General features: G+C 46.3%; 1 protein-coding gene across 1 annotated transcript in view; it reads right to left on the bottom strand.

Moving 5' to 3' along the window:
• The window catches only part of ift172 (intraflagellar transport 172), a 211,697-nt gene that overhangs the window by 152,015 nt on the left and 38,191 nt on the right, over positions 1-21,491 (bottom strand). Inside the window, exons 10-14 of the mRNA XM_072499027.1 lie at positions 17,253-17,348; positions 13,600-13,761; positions 11,871-11,924; positions 1,774-1,877; positions 637-722 (exon numbers count right to left, since the gene is read on the bottom strand). Coding sequence (XP_072355128.1) covers positions 637-722; positions 1,774-1,877; positions 11,871-11,924; positions 13,600-13,761; positions 17,253-17,348 — 502 coding nt within the window. The remainder of the gene's footprint in view (positions 1-636; positions 723-1,773; positions 1,878-11,870; positions 11,925-13,599; positions 13,762-17,252; positions 17,349-21,491) is intronic.

Here is a 21,491-nt window from a genome sequence, read left to right as displayed (position 1 = left end):
TTTCCATGCTGTAAACTTCTATGATTCTATGATTCTATGAACTCATGTGATTCCCATCTGGGTGATTTTGAGGAGAAATCCACAGATACTCAATTGGGTTCAGAGAGAAGTAGATCTTATCTCAGTCACCTTGTGTGCTTAAAAGGGACTTGTGTGTTAATGAGCCCATTATCGCTTAAGATGTACTTTGCAATCCATGTTAATCATAACATCTGTGTATTTGTCAACAAGGGGGGAGTAAAAGAGTATTGTATAATAATCCAACTTTTCACGCTCAATAAATATTTTTCCATTATTGTTAAATTTAATTCACGGTCCTGTGACTCAGTTTCTCCACGTTTTATGAAAAGAAATACAAGTTACGGTCTTTTGAGCCAGAATACCATTTTGCAATCTTCCCGTCCAGTTATACCATCAACTGGGGTAATAACAGGCCTGTGGAAGTAATGGACCTGATGGACAAAACAACAATTCTTCATAGGTCACTTCCATCATTTTTCAAATTCAATTTCTTACAAGTTTGGCATTAGGCGATACACATCAAATTTATTCACTGAAATAAAAATGAAATCACCCTGAAATGAAACACAGTTGATTAGTTATTATGCCATAAGTTATACTTTATGCAGGACTTACCAACTGCTATCGTCTTAATATCCACAAGATATGCCAGTTTCTTATTGTCTTCTACCCCACTTTGTTTGCGTTCATTCAGCCGAACACTATAAAATAAAGTGAAAGAAAAAAAAAATTCATTTCAGGATTGAAATTTTTTTTCCAAAGTAGTCAGAAATTCATGTATTCGATAATCACCACCATTAACAGCAATTTTGCAACATATGTATTTCCAACGTTCTACACAGCCAATAACACTTCCAAGTTAAAGCAGCAGCTTCAAATCTCAGAAGTCTGATGCAGAAACATCAACCTACTAATCAATAAGATGTATTAATTCAGAACAAGATGTTAAATTAAAGCAGCCCAAGTTTGCAGCATTCTTATTAACCTTCATTGTGAGGATTTACTAACAAACTGAACCGGCAGGTTGGAAAGGTTCTGCAGCTTAAAAGATCTAGGGCGGGATTCTCCGTAGCCCGACCCCAAAATCGGGATCAGGCGGAGAAATGATTCAGATGCCAGATCCGGGGTAGGCGCCGGTTTGCAATGCTCCACCCTCTCCAAACCGGCGTCAACTGGACATGCGCCACCTGCAATTGCAGCATCAGCGGCCGGCCCACCCACGTGCTCTGCCCCTGATGGCCCGGGTTCTCAACGTGCAAGCCACGTGGGGTCTCAGCGGTCGTGAACCCAGCGTGCCAACTGCTGACGGTGTCCACCGCCGCCACACCCGTCCATGATCCGTCTTCTGCTAGGGCTGGCGGGAGTGGTGGGAGGTGGACAGGGGGTGGGCTTTGGGGTCGGGGTGGACGGATTTGGGTTCGAGCATGTCAGGCGCGATAACTTCCAGCTTAGGACGTACGCGGCCCGGGACCCAGATATTCTCCGGTCGTTTCCGCGCGTGGTTCATACGGCACCAGTGCTAGCCCCTCACTGGTACCAGAATCGGTAAGGGGTTTGTGCCGATTTTCCTGTAGTGAACCAACCGTGCTTTCTCTGGCACTCAGCCACTGGAACTGAGAATTCCGCCCCTAATCTTTCGTTACCCTATTTCCCCCAAACGAGATATACATTCGCACAAAATTAGCAGCTTAAAAAGGTAATTTCATGAGACAAAACAGAAAACCTGGGGTTAAAAATCTACATAAATCACACCTGATTAAGTGAGGGTTCATGAATTCTGTTCTAACAGACCCCAAAATGTCATTGTTGCCATATTCCACAAGTGTCAATTCACCGGCATTAAAAATCATGCAGACCTGCAAGAAAAATGCACATGAAACATAAACTATAGATCTTCCAATGTTGCCCCCAAAAAACCACAAAACAAATTTATTTTTTAAACAAGTGTTGACGTGTGCTCATAATTTGAACTGTGTCTTCACAACATTGTGCTCATGGTTGATAAGTCATTGTTGTGAGCGTGCAAAAGCTAAAATTTGATCAACATGGCCATATTTGACATGATAAAAGCCAAAGTTCTGATTCTGCAAAATTGACAGAAATAATGTTGGCCAATGGTAGAGGTTCATCTACTCTGGCAGTTAAAGTGCAAGTATTTTGTCAGGAATCCCTCCACCCAATTTGAATTGGCTGTTGGCACATGAAAAGTTTCCCCAGAGAACATGACCCTGTAACAAATCTGGCTAAATGTAATCAATAAAAGGTAAAGTACAGGTGGTAGTAGAATGGTGGAGTTTTTCTTAATGGTGGCAATTCAGAAGAGTAGAGCACAGAGGAGGCCGCCCGCCACACATCTGATGAATCTCTTATGGAGACCATTCAAACAACACATCGGGTATGATTCTCAGGCCTTGTTGCGCTCTCACTCAAGCGAAATGAGGCTGGTGAATAGCGGGAGGCCAAAAACTAGAATAATGCCAGGCAACATTCTGCAATGCAACCAGCCCGCTACCATAGGTGAAAACGGGAACGGGGTGGGGGACCCTCCTCAGGTGTGGGCCATCATGGAAGGGTGAGGGGTGAGGGTAGGGGCCCGGGGGGGGGGGGGGGGGGGGGGGGGGCGACACACAACCGGGGGCAACTGCATGTGGCACCGCCATGCCAACCCCTGAATCGTGTGTATTCGTTCCAGAGGCAACCCTATCCCTACTGCCTGCCCAACGACTACCATAACCCTCACCGACTGTTGAAGCCTCTGGCTGTGCGGCAAAAGGCTATTGCTAATAGGGAATTGGCAATCGTGGTTAAGTGAGCATTTCACACACCCAAGTTAATTCCTATGGGTAGACGGGCCATGTAGCATGTGGGAGGCATTGTCTAGCATCCCAATCAGACCGCGATGACTGAACACAATGCCTTAACACTGCGGGACGCAACACCACACACGCAGCTGCCAACATCCAAAAACCCAGGGTTTGTGTCATATCACTCCAGGGTGCTGGGACTGGATTGGCAGTGGGTCACTGTCGAGGGGGGGGGATAACCTGCAGAGAGCTGAGCGTCAGTGCTCTTCAATCTACGCCATAGTCTGCAGTCTGCCCCCTGCCTGTCTTCTGAGTGCTCGCTCAAACCCATCACCTACACGCGGTGGGCCCGGGGGTAGGGGGAGATGCCTGGAGAGAAGGACCAAGGGTTCGGAGGTCAGCCCGTATTGCGGAAGAAAGTGATTGAGGCGTCATATTGGTTGTGCTCAACGGTGTTTAATATGCCATACAATTCCCCCCCCGTCCCTCAACCCCTACCTACCCCTCCCGCAGTGCCCTCAGTGATCTTGTGTGTGCTTGGCCCTCCCAACTTCACCACCACATCTAGGTGTCTCACCAGGATGTACATCAGAGGTGGAGGCAGCCAGCTGCTTACCTCATCCCGTGGCTTTTGATGCCCCTGGCGGGGGTCATCTTTGGGCTCTGGGGCCTGAGGGAGTTGGTAGCCACCGTCGCCACACAATGAGACGGGTCCGGATTGGCACCCAGCTCCCCCACCTCCCAGTCAGTTCCCATAAGGCCCTGGGGTTCACCTTGGGATAGAGGGGCAGCTGGTTCGAACGACGGCTGCACCTGCTCCATCTGTCTCTGCCAGCTCTGTCGGCTCCCCGCTTTCTGAACCATCGACGCCCGAAGCAATGCTCCTCAGTTATTGGGCCATGCTCCGCAGTGACTTGGCAATGGCCATCTGAGACTGGGACAAGATCCGCAGCACCTCGGCCATTCCCATCAGAGAGCGGGACATGTACCGCAGAACCTCATCAGGGTCAGCCTGGTACTGGGTAACATTCCCCCATATAGTTGGACATTCTGCCGAGACCCTCAGCCATGGCCATCAACAACTGCACGACGCCTTGAACACTTTCACTAATTCTGCCAATATCGTGCACCAGGCTCTCCGCTGCGGTCGCCACCCTAACAGTCTTGGCCTCAGTGCCACGCATTGCCGGCAACATTTCCAGTGCCTGAAGCCTCTTGGCCTCTCCAATCGGCTATGGACCTGTTGAAAAGTCCCTCTGAATGTCCTGACCGCACCCTAATATCTCCATCAACTCCAGGTAACCCCGTATAAGAGACCCAGCATCAGGCTGGGACCCAACTGTGTCCTGGCATCCAGCAGACCTCCGACTGCTGTCTCACCTGGGGTTCCTGCCTCCACCTGATGTACATCAGCAGCTGTGGCGTTCACCAGATTATGCACCAGAAGCCATACAGCTATCGTTTCCGACAGAGGTGTGTGTATCTGTGCTGATGGAGTGGGGTTGACAGCTGTGATGCCTCAATCAGGTCTTTCTCGGAGCTCTCATTCTGAGGCGGTTTCTTGGGAGGCTGGAGAAGGGGCCACCCGGGATTGACTGGCGTCGTTGGAGGACCTGCAGGAGAATGAACATGTGGTCAGTGGGAGGGACAATAACAACTCTCGGTTGATAGGTCCTCTGGGTTGGTCACGGTGATTCCTCAACTCTGCGGCTTCCGCCAAACTCTGCATGAGTGACCGCCCTATCCTCGGCCATCCCGTCACCTCCAGAGCCCATTCCTCGAAGGAGGTGAGAATTCTCAAGTCTGGCACCCCACCGCCAGTCTGGGCCCTCTCCAGACGTTTGTGTCAAGAGTTTTCCTCTGGAGACACAGAGGAGGCTTTGTTGGCCACAGGCGTGTTTCACAGTGGTGTGTGTGGGGGTTGAAGGGAAGGGGAGGGGTGAAGGGAGGGTTGGGTAACGAATGGAGAGTTGGGTGGGAGGATGCTCGCGAGGGGGTGGAAAGGTGAGTTGGTCTCAACTCACTCGTGCTGCCTGGTGTAGGTTGTTGACCTTTTTCCGGCACTAGAAGCCAATCGTCCTGGTCACACTCCCAGAGCTTACAGCTGCTGCCACCTCATCCCAGTTATCACTGGCTGCCCTCTGGCTGATCCTCCGGGGCCCTCAAGGGAACAGGACATCCCTCCTGGCCTCCACTGCATCTAGGAGCCTCCCCAGGTCCACATCGCCAAATCTTGGTGCGATCTCCTCGGCGCAATTGTTGCGAGCTGGTTTGGGTTGGCTGAGCAATTGCTGCTCAACCTTATTAGCGGGGTCTGGCGAGCTGGCTGGCGAGTCTTCACTTGCGGCGAGAAGCCCGTGGGTCTTCGTTAAGTGAACCAATTAACATTGGATAGCATTCCTGGCTTCGCTGGGCCAAGCGCCGAGAAACTTGAGGCACTGCCCACTCACTAACACGCTGAAGAAATCTTTCCAGAGAATCGCGACCAATATTTAACAAGCAATGTCAATAAGAGTGAGAATACAGATGCAGTATAATTGGCTTTTGGGAAAGTTATTAATAAGGTTATTAATCAAATGTTTTGCAGAAATGGAATTGGGAGCAGTGTGCTGAAGAAGGAACAATTGCAGCTGGACAGCAGGCGTCAGAGGGTCTGTGTGAAAGTTCTGGGTTGGAGTGACTGCAGCGACTGATGTCTTGGAGGCTTGATGTTGAAATATGTATTCATCAACACTTTCATAAATGATCTGGAAGGTGCTGGTAGCATCATAGCAAAGTTAGAACATGGAACATAACAGTGCAGTACAGGCCCTTCGGCCCTCGATGTTGCGCCAACCTGTGAAACCACTCTAAAGCCCATCTACACTATTCCATTATCGTCCATATGTCTATCCAATGACCATTTGAATGCCCTTGGTGTTGGCGAGTCCACTACTGTTGCAGGCAGGGCATTCCACGCCCTTACTACTCTCGGAGTACAGAACCTACCTCTGACATCTGTCATATCTATCTCCCCTCAATTTAAAGGTATGTCCCTTCGTGCTAGACACATCATCCGAGGAGAAAGGCTCTCACTGTCCACCCTATCTAATCTTCTGATCATCTTGTATGCCTCAATTAAGTTACCTCTTAACCTTCTTCTCTCTAACGAAAACAGCCTCAAGTCCCTCAGCCTTTCCTCATAAGATCTTCCCTCCATACCAGGCAACATTCTGGTAAATCTCCTCTGCACCCTTTCCAATGCTTCCACATCCTTCCTATAATGCGGCGACCAGAATTGCACACAATACTCCAAATGCGGCCGCACCAGAGTTTTGTACAGCTGCAACATGACCTCATGGCTCCGAAACTCAATCCCTCTACCAATAAAACCTAACACACCGTACGCCTTCTTAACAACCCTCTCAACCTGGGTGGCAACTTTCAGGGATCTATGTACATGGACAGCGAGATCTCTCTGATCATCCACACTGCCAAGATTCTTACCATTAACCCAGTACTCTGTCTTCCTGTTATTCCTTCCAAAATGAATCACCTCACACTTTTCTGCATTAAACTCCATTTGCCACCTCTCAGCCCAGCGCTGCAGCTTATCTATGTCCCTCTGTAACTTGTAACATCCTTCTGCACTGACCACAACTCCACCGACTTTAGTGTCATCTGCAAATTTACTCACCCACCCTTCTACGCCCTCCTCCAGGTCATTTATAAAAATGACAAACAGCAGTGGCCCCAAAACAGATCCTTGTGGTACACCACTAGTAACTGGACTCCAGTCTGAACATTTCCCATCAACCACCACCCTTTGTCTTCTTCCAGCTAGCCAATTTCTGATCCAAACTGCTAAATCACCCTGAATCCCATGCCTCCGTATTTTCTGCAGTAGCCTACCGTGGGGAACCCTACCAAACGCTTTACTGAAATCCATATACACCACATCAACTGCTTTACCCTCATCCACCTGTTTGGTCACCTTCTCAAAGAACTCAATGATGTTTGTGAGGCACGGCCTACCCTTCACAAAACCGTGTTGACTATCTCTAATCAAATTATTCCTTTCCAGATGATTATACATCCTATCTCTTATAAACCTTTCCAAGAATTTGCCCACAACAGAAGTAAGGCTCACTGGTCTATAGTTACCGGGGTTGTCTCTACTTCCGTTCTTGAACAAGGGGACAACATTTGCTATCCTCCAGTCTTCTGGCACTATTCCTGTAGACAAAGATGACTGAAAGATCAAAGCCAAAGGCTCAGCAATCTCCTCCCTAGCTTCCCAGAGAATCCTAGGATAAATCCCATCCTGCCCAGGGGACTTATCTATTTTCACACTTTCCAGAATTGCTAACACCTCCTCCTTATGAGCCTCAAGCCCTTCTCGTCTAGTAGCCTGAATCTCAGTATTCTCCTCGACAACATTGTCTTTTTCCTGTGTGAATACTGACGAAAAATATTCATTTAGCACCTCTCCTATCTCCTCGGACTCCAAGACAACTTGCCACTACTGTCCTTGACTGGCCCTACTCTTACCCTCGTCATTTGTTTATTCCTGACATATCTATAGAAAGCTTTAGGGTTATCCTTGATCCTACCTGCCAAAGACTTCTCATGTCCCCTCCTGGCTCTTCTTAGCTCTCTCTTTAGGTCCTTCCTAGCTAACTTGTAACTCTCAAGCGCCCAAACTGAACCTTCATGTCTCATCTTTACATAAGCCTCCTTCTTCCTTTTGACACGTGTTTTGACTGCTTTAGTAAACCACGGTTCCCTTGCTCGACCACTTCCTCCCTGCCTGACAGGTACATACCTATCAAGGACACGCAGTAGCTGTTCCTTGAACAAGCTCCACATTTCCATTGTGCCCATCCCCTGCAGTTTTCCTCTCCATCTGATGCATCCTAAGTCTTGCCTCGTCGCATCATAATTGCCTTTCCCCCAGATATAACTCTTGCCCTGCGGTATATACCTATCCCTTTCCATCACTAAAGTAAACATAATCGAATTGTGGTCACTATCACCAAAGTGCTCACCTACCTCCAAATCTAACACCTGTCCTGGTTCATTACCCAGTACCAAATCCAATATGGCCTCACCTCTCGTTGGCCTATCTACATACTGCGTCGGGAAACCCTCCTGCACACATTGGACAAAAACAGATCCATCTAAAGTACTCGAACTATAGCGTTACCAGTCAATATTTGGAAAGTTAAAGTCCCCCATAACAACTACCCTGTTGCTTTCGCCCCTATCCAGAATCATCTTTGCAATCCTTTCCTCTACATCTCTGGAACTTTTCGGATGCCTATAGAAAACCCCTAACAGGGTGACCTCTCCTTTCCTGTTTCTAACCTCATCCCATACTACCTCAGTAGACGAGTCCTCATCAAACGTCCTTACTGCCACCGTAATACTGTCCTTGACTAACAATGTAACCCCTCCCCCTCTTTTACCACCTTCCCTGAGCTTACTGAAATATCTAAACCCCGGCACCTGCAACAACGATTCCTGTCCCTGCTCTATCCATGTCTCCGAAATGGCCACAACATCCAAGTCCCAGGTACCAACCCATGCCGCAAGTTCACCCACCTTATTCCGGATGCTCCTGGCATTGAAGAAGACACACTTTAAACCACCTTCCTGCCTGCCGGTACACTCCTGCAACTTTGAAACCTTACTCATGACCTCACTACTCTCAACCTCCTGTATACTGGAGCTACAATTCAGGTTCCCAAGCCCCTGCTGAACTAGTTTAAACCCTCCCGAAGAGCATTAGCAAATTTTCCCCCCAGGATGTTGGTACCTCTCTGGTCCAGGTGTAGACCATCCCGTTTGTAGAGGTCCCATCGACCCCAGAATGAGCCCCAATTATCCAGAAATCTGAAACCCTCCCTCCTGCACCATCCCTGTAGCCACGTGTTCAACTCCTCTCTCTCCCTATTCCTCGTCTCGCTATCACGTGGCACGGGTAACAACCCAGAGATAATAACTCTGTTTATCCTAGATCTAAGTTTCCACCCTAGCTCCCTGAATTCCTGCCTTACATCCCTATCCCTTTTCCTACCTATGTCGTTGGTACCTATGTGGACCACGATTTGGAGCTGCTCCCCCTCCCCCTTAAGCATCCCGAAAACACGATCCGAGACATCACGCACCCTGGCACCTGGGAGGCAACACACCAACCGCGAGTCTCTCTCGTTCCCACAGAAACTCCTATCTATCCCCCTAACTATGGAGTCTCGATTGACTAATGCTCTACTCCTCTCCCCCCTTCCCTTCTGAGCAACAGGGACAGACTCTGTGCCAGAGACCTGTACCCCATGGCTTACCCCTGGTAAGTTCCCCCTCCCCCCAACAGTATCCAAAGCAGTATACTTTTTACTAAGGGGAACGACCACAGGGGATCCCTGTACTGACTGCTTCCTCCCAGCCCCTCACATCGTCACCCATCTATCTTTATTCTTCGGAGTAATTACATCCCTGAAGCTTCTATCTATGACCACCTCTGCCTCCCGAATGATCCGAAGTTCATCCAGCTCCAGCTCTAGTTCCCAAAAGCGGTTTCGGAGGAGCTGGAGATGGGTGCACTTCCCACAGATGAAATGAACAGGGACACTGACGGCATCCCTCACCTCAAACATTCTGCAGGAGGAACATTGCTCTACCTTCCCTGCCATTCCCTCTAGATAAAAAAAGAAAGAGCTTACCTGTTATTCACTCCCCTTCTCAGCAAGCACTCACTCAGTAACCTCTGCGCCCCGCACGATAACACCTGAGGGAAAATAAAAGAAAAACTACTTACCAGTCACCAGCCAGTCCCTTACCAGCAGGCTGTGACATCACGGTTCAACTTCTTTCGACTTCTACCTGCACTCGAGCCTTCCTCTTGATCTTTACAGCGGTTGGGGTTTTTTTGGTTGGAGGAGGGGGTAGGGAGGGAAACACTGAAGAAGTGTTTCGGGTTTAAGTGTCACTTGACAACAGCTCCTCCACATACCACCTTCAAATCCCAGGAATGGTAGGCCTAACATACGATGAACGTCGGAGGATCCTGGGATTATATTCATTGGAGTTTAGGAGGTTGAGGGGAAATCTAATAGAAACTTACAAGATAATGAATGGCTTAGATAGGGTGGACGTAGGGAAGTTGTTTCCATTAGCAGGGGAGACTAGGACCCGGGGGTACAGCCTTAGAATAAAAGGGAGTCACATTAGAACAGAGATGAGGAGAAATTTCTTCAGCCAGAGAGTGGTGGGTCTGTGGAATTCATTGGCACAGAGGGCGGTGGAGGCCGGGGCGTTGAGTGTCTTTAAGACAGAAGTTGATAAATTCTTGATTTCTCGAGGAATTAAGGGCTGTGGAGAGAGAGCGGGTAAATGGAGTTGAAATCAGCCATGATTGAATGGTGGAGTGGACTCGATGGGCCGAATGGCCTTACTTCCGCTCCTATGTCTTATGGTCTAAGTTAGGGAGGGCACACGGGTGTATGCAAATTTCCCCCGCAATAGCCAATCAGCATCTCCGCTCTACTGCCCTCTGCTGTAGTTTGCAGATGACATCAAAATAGCGAGAGTCGATAAGACAGTGGAAGATGAAGACACTACAGGTGAATCTAGGCTGCTAAGAGGTGAACAAATGATTGATAAGCATGGGTAACTGCTACAAAAAAAACTAATTGGGCTACTTAAATGGCAACAGCAGCCAAAAATAATTTTTAAAATTTAATGTCCCCAGATTCTAGCTGCTGCAGCAATTAATTTGTACAAGATGATTGCCTGAAATTCAGCGTTGGGTCAAATTTAAGCATACAATCCATTCTCGTGAGATTTTTATACGTCACTGTAAGGCCTTATTCTCATTCCAAAACTGAATGCCAGCAAAACTTTCCAGAAATCACAATTTTCCCTCTATCGTAAGGCAAATGAGACCGGGGCTGAATTCTCCTTTTGGGACACAATGTTCCACTGGCAGAGATCAATGGCCTCTGATTCGCGCTTGCGCAGGGAGTGATGCCCAGAGGATATTCACTGTCCCTTGCCATGTAAATTTATACATAGCGGAGATCGCAAGGGATTATCTTGCTAATCCCGCTATCAGGCCCCCATTTTGAGCGGGCAGTTCAATAGCAAGGACTGGCAGCTGGCCTCACCTGCATCGCAATTCCTCCCCCCAACCCCCCCTTCCCCCCTCTGGAAGCTGTCAATCAGCCTAGTACAAGCAATTCCTCATTGATGAGAATGAAAGCCTTGCATAACAAAGATCTGAGGGTGTTTAAACCCTGAAGATGTGGTTTTCACTTTCTACGAATTTACAGCTGCTGTTTTCTCTGCCCAAGATAGCAGGTGTAGGGATCTTTTTCACTGTCTCTATTGCATCTGCCCTCTGGCTTCTGGAGGGGCGGGGGGGGTTACTGCTGTGTCAGGGGTGGGAGGATGTCGCTGTTGGGGGAGGAGGATTGTCGGCGGTGGGATGAGGGCGATCGTCTAAGTGGGGGTCACTGGTGGGCTGGGCGTTATTTGTATTGTGGGAGGGAGGAGGCTCACCGATGGACTTCGGGGGCAACCACCTTAAAGACCCTTGGGCCCAACGCAAGGTTCATCGCACCAAGCCACACTGATAAATATCTGCACCAATCCATGCCACATGAATCCCACCAGGAGGCTTGGAGAATCCAGTGCCCAGCCCATGAATTGAATGCAAATGGTTTCATTTGACCTATTTGCATCCTCCTGCTGCCGGTGGTTGCAAACCCCGATGCCATCGCCAGCTGGGACCAGAGCATTGGAAGTGGATCTATGCCCACATTTACTGGCGATGCTGAATTCGCCGCCCGATCACGATCTCTCTGCCGGCATTGGGCAGCAGAGAATCCAGCCCCAGATATATCACGTTGAAAAATAAGCATTTCTACTCAAGTTTAACGAGTTTCTTCTCATTACAAGCTCACCAAGAATAGCTTGTACCCGTGTTTCATTCATGTAAAGAACAAGATTATATTTTTGTGACCAAAACACATATTTAGCACAATTTCAAAGGGAAGCGAGACTTACATTCTCATTATCAAAGTAAAGCTTCTCATTTCCACCAGTCCCCTGCCAAGCAACCTAAAACAAATCAGAAGTTATCAACATTTTCTTTTCAAATTAGAGTATCATCAAATTTAACTCAATAAGGGGATTTTGCTGTTTGCTGATGAGGTATTTTATAGAAACCTGAACAAGCTACCTTGGAACTATCACTTGCAATATTAGAGCTGGATTTTACTAGCCCTCTAGGTTAGGCAGGGGATGAATTGGGGGGGGGGGGGGGGGGGGGGGAGTTGAGGTTGGGGGTAGGGCTGTGCAGTGTCTGTCATCGTCCCATTATTATGGCATTTCACCAGAAGTGGTGTAGATGTAGGCTAGCCCTCCCACCCAATGGCAAATTGAGTAATTTAAGAGCCTAAGGATCACGACTAAGGGCCTAATTAGGCACTTTGAGGCCACTGGATATGCCCCTAGCAGGAAGAGCCTCCCCCTTTCAACATCTCCCTCTGCCCTCACCACAGATACCCATCCCCAAGGCCCCCCCATCTTACCAATGAACCCCTCCCAGATCAGGGTCTGCCTGACTAGTCCAAACCCCATTCACGAAGTTACATGGGTGCATCTGTCATTGTGTCCTTTCAGCTGGAAATACTATCTCCATTTGGATGACACATTTTGAAGGCATGTTCTGAACTCTAGAAGAAACAGAAGCCACACCAGGCATTAGTTGTTGGATAGGCTTAAAATACAGATTTGAAACTCCTAAATGGCCACGGTGGCCTTACCCCAGTCTTCGAATCCATCATCAGCCTGACTATATTCAGCTCTTTATGTATAAATGCTCAACAGCCTTGAATGAATTGTTTTTTATATTCCTTCATGAAATGTGGGCAATGTTGACTGGGCCAGCATTTTTCTTGGTCCTCGAGAAGGTGATTGTGAGCCCGAACTGTTTTAATTCCGGTTTAAAATGAACTAAAATAGTGAATCCCTTATTTGAAAAAATGGACAGAGGATTTGAATATAGTCAATATACTAATATTGTGCCACATAATTATAAAGCCTAAATGTAATGCATTTTGTAAAGTTCTTTCACTTCTTTGCCGAACCCATCTTTCCAAGGCTAACACGACAGACAAGTGTCCTGTCCAATGTTACTCTGGTATTGGCCATCATAATGTGCACAAAAACCGCCACGGTTAATTCAGGTTCCTTCCAAGCAGATGTTGCAGTTAAAATCACAAATTTGGTAATGTAAGAGCTCGTGTGATGTAATGTATGTAATGTAAGAAACTATTCCTACCACTCTGAAGTACAGTTCATTAATACAATGTCAGTGAGCTATCTGACCTGGAACACAGAAATAAATGTATTCCACTTCAAATACTAAAACCACATCTTAACAATACTCTTGCAATGTTGTTGTCAATGAGCCTGTTCAATCCAATTACAGTCTCCACACTCTATTTCTATCCAATGTGGAAAATCATTCTTGTATGAGCACAGACTAAGAGAATCAAGTTCAGTTGTGATGTCCTTAATAATTAAATATTCTGCTAACACCATCTTGCCTCACATAGACAGGGTAACAAAGTGCTGTTGGTTTCCATGGAACTGCAATCCAGCAACCAATTATTGATGTGCGTTACAATAAGAAAAAAGGCTAGTAATGCAGATTGAAAGATATGCAATACACCTCTACAAGCTTAAAAGAAATTAGTAAATATAGCCCACTTTTGAACTTGCATGGTACCTCACTAAGTTTGTTCGTAGCCAAGTCTCCAAGGAGTAACGTGTCAGTGCTATGAGCTACCAGGTATCGATCTTTACCCATGATTTTCACTTCATCGATTTCATATCCATAGTGAGACTTCAGCACTACTCTGGTACCAGTTGAAAGGTTCCTGACAATAACCTGATTGGAATAAAAAGAATGATATTGGTTCCCAGTTTCTTTTATGCATCATCCATGGCTAACTAAGGAACTCTATTGAAATAAAAACTGAACAGTTCTGCAACGATTAATGGTAGATCAGAAAATTGGACAGAACTTCAAAAACAGCAAAAAATGGCAAATCAAAAAGGGAGAAGGTATGAGAGAAAGTTGGCTATAAATATAAAAACAGAAGTTAAGAGTGGCAACACATATGCAAAAAGGAAAAAAAGTTACCACGGGTCCTCCAGAGAGAGAGTCCAGGGAATTAATAACGGGAAATAAGGAAATGAAAAAAGCATTGAACAGACATTTTGTGTCTGTCTTTACTGTAGAATAACAAATAACATCCCAGAGATACTTATAAATAAAGAGGTGAAAGGGAGGGGGGAAAACTTAAAACAATTACAATCACCAGGGAAAGGGTACTGAGAAAATTATTAGAATCAATGCCTAGGATCTTAAAAGATAGGGCTGTAGAGTTAGTAGATGCATTGGTTATAATTTTCCAAAATTCCCCAGATTCTAGAAAGGTCCCATCAGATTGGAAAATAGGGAATGCAACTCCTCTGTTTAAGAAAGAAGTGAGACAGAAAGCAGGAAATTACATGGCAGTGAGCCTGACATCTGCCATAGGGAAAATGCTGGATTCTGTTATTAAGGAGATTATAGTAGGGCACTTCGAAAATATCAGTGCGATCAAGCAGAGTCAACATGGTTTTGTGAAAGCAAAATCACATTTTAACTAATTCATTGGTGTTCTTTGGGCACAAGCAACATGGATAAAGGGGATCATGTAGATGTGATGCACTTGAAATTCTAAATGCCATTTGAGAAGATGCCACGTCAAAGGTTATTACACAAAATAAGAGCTCATGGTCTAGCAGGGAACATATTAGCATAGATAGAAGATTGGTTAGATAACAGGAAGCAGGGAGCATGGATAAATTGTTAACTTTCGGATTGGCAAACTGGAACTAGTGGAATACCACAGGGATCGGTGCTGGGGCCTCAAGTATTCACAATTTATATGAATGACTTGGATGAAATCTATGACTGCTAAATTTACTGATGACACAAAGATAGGAAGGCAAGTGAATTGTAAGGACACAGGTGTCTGCAAAGGAATTATAGATAGATTAAGTGAGTAGGCAAAAATTTGGCAGATGGAGTATAATGCAGAAACAATAGAAAAGCAGTTGTAGCCCCCTAAAATGGCTGATTCTCAATTAGAATGGTCAAACCCCGATCTAAAATGGCGAACGGAAGAGGCTGTTGGGAAAATCAGCCAACAGGACTCAAACGGACAGCTGCAGGTAAAACAGTGTATTCGCCTCTGGGGAAGTCAGCCCAGACCGATACCTGCAGCCATCAACATCACAACAACCCAGCATAATCTGCATATTAAACAGCCATCCCCGGGGACAATTGCTACAAATTAGCAATTGAAAGCCGACCCAGACCTTTCGGCGCCAGCAGGGGCTGAGACAAAGAAAGGTAAACGACCACCCCCCGATCAAGGAATCGCCCCATTATTGGAGCATATTGAACCAAGTGATTGGGACCAAGTCCAATCACTTGGAACCAGGTACGAGGTCCGCCCCGAGAGGCGGGTAGCCCCTGGGAACTATAAGAATAGGGGCCAAGTTCAACTCGACCCTTCTCTTCCTGCTCGCAACCTTCGAGACCCTTCGACAAAGAAAATTGTAAGTGTTACTCCAGCGATCGCTACCAGATAGGCGCTCCTGACCAGCGACTTGTACCAGCTTTGAATCCCGCAGGCTCAGACCCAATTCGAAAGACCATTCGTTTCCCTGACCTGGTGGGCCATTTCCAAAGTTAAGTATTGGCCTTTAGTGGTAGGTAGTAGTCTAGAAGTAGGATTATTGTATAAGTATTTATTGCTGTATATAATAAATGATCGTTGATTTAACTTTTACTAAGCGGTGTACTGCATTATTAATCATTATTTGGACTTGAACCACGTGGCGGTATCAGAAAGATACCTGGCGACTCATGAGCAAAGGTGACAGAATTAGAGCTAATAAAACTAAGGCTAATAAGAGCAACACAGTATACTGTTTAAATGGAGAGAGAGAGTGCAGAACTCTACAGTACAGAGGGATCTGGATGTCCTGGTACATGAATCACAAAAAGTTAATATGCAGGTACAGAAGGTGATTAGAAAGGCTAATGGAATGTTGTAATTTATTGCTGCAGTTGTACAGGGCTTTGGTGAGACCACAGTTCAGAATCAGTGATTATCTTGTGAGGAAAGGTTGGACATGCTGGGCCGAAATCCATCAAAGTTTAGAAGAGTGAGAGATGATCTTATTCAAACATAGAAGTTTTTTGAGGGGACTTGACAGACGGATGCAAAGAGGATGTTTCCCCTTCTGGAAAAGATGAGAACTAAGGGATACAGTTTAAAAATTAGCAGTCTCCCATTTAAGACAGAGCCAAGGAGAATTTATTTTCTCATTCGGCATTAGGAGGGTCATTATTCTGTGGAATTCTCGTCCCCAGAGAGCAGTGGAGGTAGGGTCATTGAACATTTGTTATCGCTGAGTTAGATAGATCCTTTAATAAAAATATAAACTGCTGTAAAAGCTCAGCAGGTCTGGCAGCATAATTTTATCAAATGGTGTAGCAGGCTCGAGGGGCCAAATGGCCTATTCCTCCTCCAAATTTGTATGTTTGGCTGAAAGGAAAAAGAAAAAGGAAGAAGGAAAGAGAAACAAATTTCGCATTAATTTACACAAAGTAACTCCTACAAATAACAGTGATATTGGCCAGATAATTTATTTTGTGGTGTTAATTAAGGTCAGGACACTGATGCAAGCTCCTCTGTTCTTCTTCAAGTCAGGGAGTACCCAATAATTTGTTTCAAATTAAGGGCCAATCCACCTAACCTGTACATCTTTGGGTTATACGGGTGAAACCCATGCAGACACGGGGAGAATGTGCAAACTCCACACGATCAGTTACCCAGGGCCGGGATTCGAACCTGTGGCCCCAGCGCCGTAGGCAGCAGCGCTAACCACTGTTTACCGTGCTGCCCTTTCTCTTCTTCAAAGTTGAGTTATGGGATCTTTTGTTGCTACCTCAGAAGGCAAACTGGCCACAGTATAACAGCTCATCTGAAAGAAGGCCCCTCCGACAGTGCTCCCTCAGTACTGCACGAGGAATTACAGCCGAGATGTATCTACTCAAGTTATTGAAACAGTGCTTTTTGGCTGGGCACAACCAAAGCCTATATGCAAAACAAAATGTTTCAAAAGTAATCTTTGCCAAGTACAATGAGAGGGGAGGAGGATTGGTGATTACATCTTGTTATAAAAGTATGAATTTTGTGTTAAAGCTATAAGTAATGTACAATTACTTTGACTATTCACTTAGAAACACAAATTCCAACACTTATCTCTTGTTCTATACCATGAATAGTTGAAGTGAAGCCAATTTTTTCTACCTACCTGACTGAGGCCAACATATGTCATTTCAAATTTGTTCTTGTAAATAGATCTACGCAGACAGCAGTCAAATTGTTCCACACCACCACAAAGAGTACCCTGAAAAATAAACACAAGACGCATATAATGTTGTATTTTCTGTAGTTTTAACAAAAAAAGCTGATGAGTATAAAATGGGAAACACTCATTCAGTTTAAGTGCTAAAACTGAAAAATATGTCCCATCATAAATATATCTCATCGCAGAAAGTGAAACATTTGTTTTAAACTATCAAGAGGTTAATCATTCAATCATTGCTTTTTTTCCCCATTCATTTACAGGCTGTGAACGTCACTGGTTCTTAATTATATTACTTAATTATATTAAACATGATTACTTAATTATAATTTAGAGGGGTATCTAAGCCAGAGATCGGAGAGTACTATATTTAGCTTTCGCATTTATATTAGACATCTAGTGCTAGGAAACAGATAGTTAACAGTAACTTTTTTTAAAAAATGTTTTAAACTTTTATTTTAATTAATTGACGCAATGTCAGTTAGAGGGGTGCAGTGCTTTGATTGTGAGATGTGGCAGGTCCGGGAGGCTTCCAGCGTCCCAGACGGCTTCATCCGCAGAAAGTGCACCCAATTGGAGCTCCTCACAGACCGCATGGTTCGGTTGGAGCAGCAATTGGATGCACTTAGGAGCATGCAGGTGGCGGAAAGCGCCATAGATCGCAGTTATATAAATGTGGTCACACCCAAGGTGCAGGCAGAGAAATGGGTGACCACCAGAAAGGGCAGGCAGTCAGTGCAGGAATCCCCTGTAGTTGTCCCCCTCTCAAACAGGTATACCCCTTTGGATACTGTCGGGGGGTGGGGGGGGGGGATAGCCTATCAGGGGAAAACAGCAGCAGCCAGAGCAGTGGCACCACGGCTGGCTCTGATGTTCAGAGGGGAGGGGCAAAGCGCAGAAGAGCAATAGTAATAGGGGACTCTATAGTCAGGGGCACAGATAGGCGCTTCGGTGGACGTGAAAGAGACGCCAGGATGGTATGTTGCCTCCCTGGTGCCAGGGTCCAGGATGTCTCCGAACGGGTAGAGGGCATCCTGAAGGGGGAGGGCAAGCAGGCGGAGGTCGTTGTACATATTGGTACTAACGACATAGGCAGGAAGGGGCATGAGGTCCTGCAGCAGAAGTTCAGGGAGCTAGGCAGAAAGTTAAAAGACAGGACCTCTAGGGTTGTAATCTCGGGATTACTCCCTGTGCCACGTGCCAGTGAGTCTAGAAATAGGAAGATAGAACAGCTAAACACGTGGCTAAACAGCTGGTGTAGGAGGGAGGGTTTCTGTTATCTGGGCCACTGGGAGCTCTTCCGGAGCAGGTGTGACCTATAGAAGGACGGGTTGCATTTAAACTGGAGAGGCATAAATATCCTGGCCGCGAGGTTTGCTAGTGTCACATGGGAGGGTTTAAACTAGTATGGCAGGGGGGTGGGCACGGGAGCAATAGGTCAGAAGGTGAGAGCATTGAGGGAGAACTAGGGAATAGGGACAGTGGGGCTCTGAGGCAGAGCAGACAGGGAGAAGTTGCTGAACACAGCGGGGCTGGTGGCCTGAAGTGCATATGTTTTAATGCAAGAAGTATTACGGGTAAGGCAGATGAACTTAGAGCTTGGATTAGTACTTGGAACTATGATGTTGTTGCTATTACAGAAACCTGGTTGAGGGAAGGGCAGGATTGGCAGCTAAATGTTCCAGGATTTAGATGTTTCAGGCAGGATAGAGGGGGATGTAAAAGGGGTGGCGGAGTTGTGCTCCTGATTAGGGAGAATATCACAGCTGTACTGCGGGAGGATACCTCAGAGGGCAGTGAGGCTATATGGGTAGAGATCAGGAATAAGAAGGGTGCAGTCACAATGTTGGGGGCTTACTACAGGCCTCCCAACAGCCAGCGGGAGATAGAGGAGCAGATAGGTAGACAGATTTTGGAAAAGAGTAAAAACAACAGGGTTGTGGTGATGGGAGACTTCAACTGCCCCAATATTGACTGGGACTCACTTAGTGCCAGGGGCTTAGACGGGGCAGAGTTTGTAAGGAGCATCCAGGAGGGCTTCTTAAAACAATATGTGGACAGTCCAAATAGGGAAGGGGCGGTACTGGACCTGGTATTGGGGAATGAGCCCGGCCAGGTGGTAGATGTTTCAGTAGGGGAGCATTTCGGGAACGGTGACCACAATTCAGTAAGTTTTAAAGTGCTGGTGGACAAGGATAAGAGTGGTCCTAGGATGAATGTGCTAAATTGGGGGAAGGCTAATTATAACAATATTAGGCGGGAACTGAAGAACATAGATTGGGGGCGGATGTTTGAGGGCAAATCAACATTCGACATGTGGGAGGCTTTCAAGTGTCAGTTGAAAGGAATTCAGGACCGGCATGTTCCTGTGAGGAAGAAGGATAAATACGGCAATTTTCGGGAACCTTGGATAACGAGAGATATTGTCGGCCTCGTCAAAAAGAAAAAGGAGGCATTTGTCAGGGCTAAAAGGCTGGGAACAGACGAAGCCTGTGTGGAATATAAGGAAAGTAGGAAGGAACTTAAGCAAGGAGTCAGGAGGGCTAGAAGGGGGTCACAAAAAGTCATTGGCAAATAGGGTTAAGGAAAATCCCAAGGCTTTTTACACGTACATAAAAAGCAAGAGAGTAGCCAGGGAAAGGGTTGGCCCACTGAAGGATAGGCAAGCGAATCTATGTGCGGAGCCAGAGGAAATGGGCGAGGTACTAAATGAATACTTTGCATTAGTATTCACCAAAGAGAAGAAATTGGTAGATGTTGAGTCTGGAGAAGGGTGTGTAGATAGCCTGGGTCACATTGAGATCCAAAAAGACGAGGTGTTGGGTGTGTTAAAAAATATTAAGGTAGATAAGTCCCCAGGGCCTGATGGGATCTACCCCAGAATACTGAAGGAGGCTGGAGAGGAAATTGCTGAGGCCTTGACATAAATCTTTGGATCCTCACTGTCTTCAGGTGATGTCCCGGAGGACTGGAGAATAGCCAATGTTGTTCCTCTGTTTAAGAAGGGTAGCAAGGATAATCCAGGGAACTACAGGCCGGTGAGCCTTACTTCAGTGGTAGGGAAATTACTGGAGAGAATTCTTCGAGACAGGATCTACTCCCATTTGGCAGCAAATGGACGTATTAGTGAGAGGCAGCATGGTTTTGTGAAAGGGAGGTCGTGTCTCACCAACTTGATAGAGTTTTTCGAGGAGGTCACTAAGATGATTGATGCAGGTAGGGCAGTGGATGTTGTCTATATGGACTTCAGTAAGGCCTTTGACAAGGTCCCTCATGGTAGACTAGTACAAAAGGTGATGTCACACGGGATCAGGGGTGAGCTGGCAAGGTGGATACAGAACTGACTAGGTCATAGAAGGCAGAGAGTAGCAATGGAAGGATGCTTTTCTAATTGGAGGGCTGTGACCAGTGGTGTTCCACAGGGATCAGTGCTGGGACCTTTGCTCTTTGTAGTATATATAAATGATTTGGAGGAAAATGTAACTGGTCTGATTAGTAAGTTTGCAGACGACACAAAGGTTAGTGGAATTGCGGATAGCGATGAGGACTTTCAGAGGATACAGCAGGATTTAGATTCTTTGGAGACTTGGGCGGAGAGATGGCAGATGGAGTTTAATCCGGACAAATGTGAGGTAATGCATTTTGGAAGGTCTAATGCAGGTAGGGAATATACAGTGAATGGTAGAACCCTCAAGAGTATTGAAAGTCAAAGAGATCTAGGAGTACAGGTCCACAGGTCACTGAAAGGGGCAACACAGGTGGAGAAGGTAGTCAAGAAGGCATACGGCATGCTTGCCTTCATTGGCCGGGGCATTGAGTATAAGAATTGACAAGTCATGTTGCAGCTGTATAGAACCTTAGTTAGGCCACACTTGGAGTATAGTGTTCAATTCTGGTCGCCACACTACCAGAAGGATGTGGAGGCTTTAGAGAGGGTGCAGAAGAGATTTACCAGAATGTTGCCTGGTATGGAGGGCATTAGCTATGAGGAGTGGTTGAATAAACTCGGTTTGTTCTCACTGGAACGAAGGAGGTTGAGGGGCGACCTGATAGAGGTCTACAAAATTATGAGGGGCATAGACAGAGTGGATAGTCAGAGGCTTTTCCCCAGGGTAGAGGGGTCAATTACTAGGGGGCATAGGTTTAAGGTGAGAGGGGCAAGGTTTACAGTAGATGTACGAGGCA

This window comes from Scyliorhinus torazame, chromosome 4 (assembly GCF_047496885.1).
Source record: "Scyliorhinus torazame isolate Kashiwa2021f chromosome 4, sScyTor2.1, whole genome shotgun sequence".
Taxonomy (NCBI): domain Eukaryota; kingdom Metazoa; phylum Chordata; class Chondrichthyes; order Carcharhiniformes; family Scyliorhinidae; genus Scyliorhinus; species Scyliorhinus torazame.
This window is presented reverse-complemented; position numbering and strand designations above follow the sequence as displayed.